Below are 9,233 nucleotides of genomic sequence, written 5' to 3' on the forward strand. Positions count from 1 at the left end.
GGATGGAAGGGTAGGAGGGGGCGGAGGTGGAATGTCATCACCTTCAACTTCATTGTCATCACTCAGATTTCCGAACACCTGTGAAGACATTGTTGGTCGATAATACTGCATGAATGACATTGAATTGTAGGTAGATGGAGGGGGGGGGGGGGGGGGGGGGGGGCGGTCATGGTAGATGTTGCAAAGGGATTTGATGGACCAACAAAAAATTGTTGTTGAGATGGAAATGTTGAGTAGTTAAAAGGTGGTGATGGAATGACGACGGGAATGACATGTGAGATTGATCTGTATATCGGAACAATTGGGTCGGTTGAACACCTGGTGGACGAAAAGATTGTTGTTGAAACGATTCAACTTGAGAAGAAGACCCGACATGATGTTGATAGTGAGGTTGTGTAGTCTCCTGTCGCATATCATATGTTTTGAAAATATGTTTTAATTTTGGATGAGTGAATGAAGAATAATATATAATTTTGTAATTGTATAGGCGAGATGTAGCGGATAGTATGATTGATGTACCATTGCATGTATGTTGACTTGTCATGCAAATGACCATTTTCGTTAAACTGATTTCCGTGAATTAGACGATTATGACGGTGATTCCACATAGTTATCCATGTGACATGATATTGTGGCCAATATCGATTAGTTCACCCTCTCATATCCTCTTTGTGAAGTTGATCAAGGTTGAATGAGTCACTTGGAATACTTTGTCGAAATCCAAATTGACGCATAACTCTATCAACCTGATGAAATTCAACTGTAGCTAAACATGTGGGAGGAACTACCACCCGTGCAATTGAGGAAACCTCAATAGTGATCAAACACTTAACATAATCCAATCAATATGGAGTCCAAAGAAACTGTAAATAAATGTTTGAAACATCAGTAATATGAAATTTTAAGTTAAAATGATATGTTAGTTTATATATTGGTCACAACCTCTTTAGCTTTAACGCCATCAAACATTGTTCGTATTTGTGGAACAATTTTTCCTCTTGTGTGCGTCCTATGCACCCTCCAAGTCCACCTAACGTAAGCAAAGGAATACTAAGAACTTTGTTTTCTTGTCTCAAACATACATTTTCCCGAGTGGGAAACCAACCCCTTGTTGAACTTCTTCATCGATCAATGGTTGAAGTTGTGGAGAAATGCATGTTAGGCGTTCCGATGCCCAACACTGTAAAAGCACTGTGCAACCTCCAATATTATCTTGATTAAGTCTATTCCGTGATCGAGCGCACGATACGGAGAAACCAATACATCTGACCCCCAACTATAATTCCTGACGTTGTTCAAGTCAGCCAACAATAATAGATACATTAAATGTACCTTACTACCTGAAGAATCATTAATCAATAGGCTCCCAATAAGTGTTAATATGTGGGCTCGAGCATGTTGAGCAATAACATCATTGATTGCATGATGTGGCAGTTCCTGAAAAGTCTTGTTAAGCCAATACAAATTAATTGCATTTCCTTTTATCGTTGTAGAGGGTGGTATAAATCTGAGCAACTGCTCACACAAGGATACTAAATCACCACTAGTAATCCCAGTGACAACCTCTCCATCAACAGGTAAACCCAATACCAATTCCACATCTTCCAAAGTAACAATTGTTTCACTGAGAGAAAAATGAAAGGTATGGGTCTCTGTTCTCCACCTTTCCACTAATGATGTAAGTAGTACGTAGTTGAAGTCAATGTTCTTAAATTTTAACAAATGTCCAAAAACATAATGATCAATTAACTGTTTGACTCATTTAGATTGATAATTTGACATTTTTACATACTAGAATGTTATCCAATAATGTTTGAATGATTTGAATGTTTAATTTATTTGTTTGTGGATCAAAGTAGTTTGAGATAACTCTTTTATATAACTAACAAAATTAATTCATTAAAATTTAATTTAATCTTTTAAAATGTTCCTCCACCTTTGACTGGATCCATTGGGATTTTAAATTCATTAAAATTATTCAAACAATTGTTGTTAATTTATTTTAATTCATTACAAATTGTTCTAATAATTTAAATGTTAAAGTATATTAATTGTACTTTAATGAAATTAATCTCTTAAAATGTGATTTTAATCAACTAAAAAACTCTTCTTGCTTTTCCTCCAATTAGAATAACATTTTAATAAGTTAAAATTATTTTTAATCCATTAAAAACATTTCCCTCTTAACCTTTAACAAATCAATCCAAAATTATTTCTCTGTATAACCTTGCATGATTAAAGACTTAAAACCATTTACACAAAATTTAACATAAAGGAAAATGTTTCGTGAGCACCTAAAATTGTTATCTACGCCTAGAGAAAGAAAAAAGATTTATAAGATATGTAATATGATAAGAGAAGAGATATAAAAAAAGAGAGTGTATTATAGATATTACTTTTCAAATATTTATGCAATATGATAAGAGAAGAGAGATAAAAAAACAAAAGGTATATTATAGATATTACCTTTTTAAATATTGTATATGTATGATTGTCCAAACACAAGATTATAACTTTAAACATAACACCAAACAACCAAATAAAATCATAATCATTTGACATGAGATGGTTGAATGCATCAAATTTAATGATTTTGAGCCAAGATGAAAGTAAATATGTATTTTAAAATTAGAGTATGTTGTCTTTTTTTATGCAATGGGTTTCTTCTAATCCACTAGGTTATGTTATTATAATTGTTATTCCGACAACAACGAATCAAAAAATTGAATTAAACTTTTGAATATTGAAAATATTATTTAATTTCTATATTATTTTTTATTTTAATAAAAAAAATTTAGAATAAGAAGGTATCATTCTCATTACTATTACTTTTATGGTGTGTTGTTACTATTATTATTATTATTATTATTATTTGATGAAAGATTAAACAAAGATAAAATGGTTGAAGTTTTCAGTAAATATGCAGGTCATGTGAAGAAAAATATGAATCCTTATTATAATAATTTATTTATAAAGTTAGATTACTTTTAACAGGTATATAATGAACCTCTTTGGGCAAGGAGTGGCACAAGCTCAAAGTTTTAATGGGATGTTTAATAATACAAAATCTTAAATAAGCTTAAGAGTTGTCATTATAAACCTTACTATTATAAATACAAATATCCACAGGAATTAATTATTTGCTCCCAAATTACCATGACTACAGAGTACTGTTATAAACTCTCAAAACAATGTATTACACGTGGTATAATCTCTAAAGTTCCACTAGATGAATCATGGACCAAACTGCTGGCAGTAATTGCCCTTTAGGAACCAATTTGATGAATGTTGTAAAATGGTGACCAATTTTAATAATTTAATTAAAATATCTTATTTTTACATTCTCATCTAATGATAGATTATCACATATAATAAATGATGAAATATCATATTTGATAATACTTTTAAAGTCACCCATAGCGATCTACTTGATTAACAAGAATATACGAAATTTTTGTTTCTATTCACTTGTTAATTTATGGATTTTTCCATTGTTGCAAGTTCATCTGCAAACATAGCCAGCACTCAGTCAATTTTGCACTGAATTCAAGGATAATGAGCCATTTCTTTACAGCTTTAATATGTTGAAGTTAGTGTGTGTTTCACATAAAACACATTTTCTAATACCCCTTGAATTGAATATTACACTCACAATAAATTAACAGTCAAATGAACTTAACCATATTCAACCACATATAGTCAGTGTCTTAAAATAGATATCTGTGTGGACATGAAAGCAGTTACCTTAATCATTAAACATAGTAGGGTTTTCATACAATAATCATACTATGCTAAATTCAGTTGGCAGAAGTTTTGAACGTTGGAAGAAGTCATAGATGTTATTGTAACACAAAGATAAAAACCATACTACTGCCACTGTCTAGTAGAAATTATCCATAATGAAAACTAAAATAAATACAAGAAAGCTTCTATCAGACCAGGGCACTCTCGCCAAACATTTGCATAGCCTCACTCAAATCATCAACCAAAGCCATAGGCAGCAGGAAAAGACCCTTACTCTCCAGTAGCTGACCAGCTGCTGCAGAATGTTCTTCAAGTAGTTTCCCCATTATCTCTTCGAGGGGTTCATTCAGCATCTGTTGGTCAATATAATGACCGTAACCCTGCAATGTTGAACATAGAAGGGTATGCACTCAATCATTTGACACTGATATGAGGAACTATTTGATTGCATCACTATTTGGGCAAACACATGAATTCACAGTGATTCTGTGTATTTACTGATATGAACTATAAATTGTATACCTCATGAAAAACTAGTGGTATAGCAGTTGATTCCTCTTGCAATCTACTTCCACTTTGTTCCTGCAAGGAACAACTTCCTTAGTTATAGCAGATCATCTATCTAGTCCCAACTTATTGGAGAACGTCTATTATGCATGTCCTTTATGACATTACAGTGTAATACAACAATAATAATCAGAATATTAGGAGTTAAAAGGTACCTTTATTTGAAGCTGTAAATATTTGACATAGTCAATAATATCGTCCAGTATGTACGCTTGACTTCCCTACAAATTAAAATTTAGTTCAGTAAGTAAATGTAAGATTCAGTCTACATGAATGCGCTATGCAAGTGTGTAACTCCAAACAGTACAGAAAGTAAAACTTTCTGAGAATGTTTTATTTCCACTTAAGCATGATGACAATGTCTCGGGATATTCATAATTAAAACACTAAGAAACAGTTTATTACCATTTCTGGTGATTCGGTCACACTAATGATAAATTGACAACATAGTATAGAAAGTTTCTATTAGAAACATCCTTTTGATTGACTAATGTTTATTCATAAACAACAGATTACCTCTGCTGGATTTGGAAGCAATTCGTGTAAGGCTTTCAGGTTATCAGCGATACGTTGCCTGCGTTTCTAAATTGAAAATCACATGTGTGAGGAACCCCAATTGTATTAAAGGAATGGAATAAGATGAAGAGCCATTACTGAGACAAATGGCAGGTTCTACTTACACGGTCAGTGACACGTGCTTTCTCTTTTGAGGAGCTGCATCCTGATTTGGGAAGTAAAGCAGGTGCACCAACCATTACCATTGGATCATGCAAAGCATTATGCTTCTCTCCAAGAGAATCTGCTGTCCATAAAGCATGACTCTGTCACAAAATTAGAGTATAAATCATTTCATAAACTTCAGAATCTTTCAAATATTTTAACAAATGCCGTAGGCACATTTCATGTGATACATGCATGCTGGAAAGACATTAACCGACCTCAGCATAAAGAAAATTTTGACTACTTTCAGTTTCGACTTTAATCACTTCCTCTCCTTCATCAGCTCTCCAAAACCCCACCTGCTGAAAACGCACATAAAGGAATCAAGGGACACATAAAATAAAACCCACTATGCTATGATATTCGTCTTTACTAATTTACTTAAATTGATACACACACACACACACACACACATATATATATATATATATATATATATATATTTATTGAAAGAGCTTACCTTCTTAATGTCAAGGTCATTACTTGAAGAACCAATAGGCTTAAAGGCACAGACTTTTCCTGGATCATTGTAAAAGAAATTTCTGTCTGGTCCATTAACCACGTCGCCATCATTGATGTTGCCAACCGGTAGATAACTACCTCCCATCATGTAATCAGTGGAAGTGTTTGGCAGATAAGTTGAGGATTCTGAAAGATACTCAACATAGTTATGAGATGGTTTTGGAAAGCAAGTCCAGTGGCTCTCATTTCTTCCAGATGATGCTGCAATGAAAAATTTTGGGTTGGGAATGAGATGATCCTCAGCTGAATGAGAGACATCATTGGTTGTTCCCCCAGTGTCACAGGATGTTAGTTGCACAGGGCTCTCTTCATTACTTTGCTCTTCCATAACTAGCAAGTTAGACAAAAGAGGGGGGAAATAGAATTTTATCATCTGCTAGTAAACATGTTCTGTAACTAAAAAAAAATGGTAAAGGAAAGAACTTTCACACTACCAACTGAAGAGGATCACAGTAAATAAAAAGGGTTGCAAGGAACGTGTCGATATTGCAATGTTTTCACAGCTAAAGCAATAGTGGTTTCGATTTTGTTAACAAAAAAAAGAAGATATTTTAGAAATGAAGAGGAGAAAGGGTAACCGCGGTAGGGTTTTCAGTAAGAAAGTGAGCGTGCTCTGTTTCTGCACTGCATGCTGATGCTCTGTTATTGCCGGCTAGGTACGTACTCACGCAATGTGCATTGTGCAGTGCTGCCAATAGTACTGTGATTCTGCTGGTGACCGTGTTTGTTACAGAAATACCGAAAGTACCCCTAAATATTTGTTGACTTGAAATTACGGATTTCTAATATTTTTATGTACCCTAAGAAAAAACACATCTCCCGAAGGTTGTCATTTTGTTTTATTATATTTCTAGAAGAGAGTTGTCATTTAGGATAATAATGCTTTATGAAAAAAAAATATAAAAAATAAGATTAGGATACTTTATTTTAATTACTAGAAGATAGTTGTCATTTAGTACAATAACATAATTTAGAATATTTCTAATGCAAGAGATAATTGATAGATTATAAACATAATAAGAAATACTCATATTAGTTATATCAATCTAACACTTCATACTTCAATAATTTTGTTATTTTATGAAAAATTCAAAGATAGAAAAATCAAACAAACATAGATAACTAGAACAAACTCATTTAAAGAAATACAAAATAACTCCCTAAAACTTTATATAAAACTATATCTATTGTGTTGAATGGTCTAGTTTAAGGAGTCTTACACTTGACTGGGACATTTTAACAATCACTTAGAATAAGATAAGACAAATTCTAAAGTTGTTGTAAGAGTAGAAATGGAGGAAAAATAAGAGGAACACGAAGATCAACTCTTAGGCTTCGTTTGGATCCAGGGGTGCCACTGTTGGCGACGACGGAAGTCACAACAGCACCCCGTTTGGATCCATGCATGGTTGTGGGTGAGTGTGGAAGGAAGGAGAAAGTTGAGTGAATTGTTTATCTGCGCAAAGATGAAGAGAAAGTTGCACTGTAGAGTGGGAGTGCCAAGTCATCTGAAGCAAGTTACAAAGTTACCCTTGCTTTTGCTGGAATCAAGAGAAACAGTGCCCCCTGCATGCATGTCACATGAAGCCATGAGATTCCTGACTTGGCTCAGGAATCGTTTGACTCTGTGTGAATCTGTGAAAGGAGAGTGAATGCAGTGGGTGAGTGGGTGAGGTAGGTGGGCGTGAAGCTGGCTATATAACAGCATGAAGTTCCTTCCTCCATTCACAGAAAACCAAAGAAACCGAGCCATCAGAGAGTGCATTGTAGTGTGGTTGGAGAGATTCCTATAAGCCATCTTCGTTTCTGTTAGGATATCTTGTTCATCTCACGTCCTGGGGTTGTTCTTGTGATTCATCTGGGTTCATCTGGGTTCGTCTGAGGTGAGAGTTTTTTCTGGAAGGGTGCATAATCGATTATGCCTCAATTAGAACCAGTCAGATAATCGATAATGGGGCAGATAATCGATTTTTCAAAGAACATAATCGATTATCTGTAAAAATTTACAGGCATAATCGATTATCTGGAGTGTTGAAAAAGGGCCATAATCGATTATTGTGTGCCATAATCGATTATGCTGTATTTTTGCCTACCAACATAATCGATTATCCCTGGATAATCGATTATCCTCTGTGTATAACTGAGAGCATAATCGATTATGTTCTATATTTTTTTGGAATTCTATGTTTCTTAATTTTTTTTATGTGATTTTCAGGCAGTGTTCTTCATCCTAAGTCATCCTATTGTGCTGCTGTTGTTGCTTATCTTCATGTTTTTAATTTTTTTTATGTAAAGTTATTTTTTTTATTTCTGTTTTATATTTATGATTGGATGATTATGGTTTTGTAATATAATTTGTTTAGAATTTATTTTAGTTAATTATGTTAAGGAGTTGGTAAATTAATGTTGGTTGTAATATAATTTGTTTAGACTTTAGTTTAGTTAATTATGTTAAGGAGTTAGTAAATTAATGTTATTATTTGATTTATTGTTTTAATTTTTGTAGATAGTTATAATTTTTGTAAGATTTTAAAAAAATATTTATTTGTATGAAATGAATGATTTTCAGAATGGAAACAAAATTTTTTAAAGTTTAGGTGATTAAAGAGAAGTGAATTTTTAAATTTTTGTATGAAATGTACAAAGTTATTATTTATTTAAAAATGAATTGTTTATAAAAAAGATTTACAAAATTTATTTTAGACAGAATAAAATTCAAAATTTTAAAAATATTTTTGTAATTTTTGTTATAAGATTTAATTGTTATAAGAAAAAAATAAATGTATTTAAAATGAATATTTTTACAAGTGGAAATAGAAATTTGTAATTTGTAGGTTTTTTAAAAAGTAATTGATATTTTAGAAGTGTTATTTTTAATTGATATTTTAATTATAAATGTAGAAAGTAATTATTTATTTCAAAATGAATTGTTTATGAAACAGATTTAAAAAAAAATATTTTGACAGAATGGAATTCAAAATTTTAAAAATATTTTGATAGGGTTTTATTTTTGTAGATTAAACATAATTTATTAATGTTATAATAAAAAACATTATAAAAATGTTGTATTAATTAGAAATAACAGTAAAAGTTTAAAGTAGAAATATCATTTTGAGTTATTTTTTTTAATTTGTATTTCACATAAATTATTGGTGTTATAATTAAATGTTAAAAAAAAATGTTATAGTAATTTAAAAAGTCAGGAAAAGTTTATTTTAGGATTGATAATAAATTATTACAAAGATAAATAAGTTTACAGAATCCAAATAAAAATTAATAATCTGTAGTTAATATTATTTTAGATTGTACATAAATTATTACAAAGATAAAAATAAATGTATTTAAAATGAATATTTTTACAAATAGAAATTTTTAATTTGTAGATTTTTTAAAAAGTAATTGATATTTTAGAAGTGCTATTTTTAATTGATATTTTAATTATAAATGTAGAAAGTAATTATTTATTTCAAAATGAATTGTTTATTAAACAGATTTTAAAAAAATTATTTTGACAGAATGGAATTAAAAATTTTAAAAATATTTTGATAGGGTTTTATTTTTTAGATTAAACATAATTTATTAATGTTATAATAAAAAACATTATAAAAATGTTGTATTAATTAAAAATAACAGTAAAAGTTTAAAGTAGAAATATCATTTTGAGTTTTTTTTTTTTAATT

At 31.0% G+C, this 9,233-nt stretch overlaps 1 protein-coding gene across 1 annotated transcript; it reads right to left on the reverse strand.

Annotated features, from left to right (window-relative positions):
• Positions 1-3,752: 3,752 nt before the first annotated feature.
• Positions 3,753-6,264, reverse strand: LOC137829694 (uncharacterized). The gene is made up of 8 exons (XM_068636576.1): positions 6,132-6,264; positions 5,492-5,926; positions 5,250-5,333; positions 4,992-5,132; positions 4,828-4,893; positions 4,467-4,532; positions 4,267-4,326; positions 3,753-4,124 (listed from the first exon to the last, which is right to left on the reverse strand). The coding sequence occupies exons 2-8, from the start codon at positions 5,924-5,926 to the stop codon at positions 3,933-3,935; spliced, it is 1,044 nt and encodes a 347-aa protein (XP_068492677.1). The 5' UTR covers positions 6,132-6,264; the 3' UTR covers positions 3,753-3,932.
• Between the last annotated feature and the right edge of the window lie 2,969 nt (positions 6,265-9,233).

This window comes from Phaseolus vulgaris, chromosome 7, assembly GCF_000499845.2.
Source record: "Phaseolus vulgaris cultivar G19833 chromosome 7, P. vulgaris v2.0, whole genome shotgun sequence".
In the NCBI taxonomy this organism is placed as follows: Eukaryota; Viridiplantae; Streptophyta; class Magnoliopsida; order Fabales; family Fabaceae; genus Phaseolus; species Phaseolus vulgaris.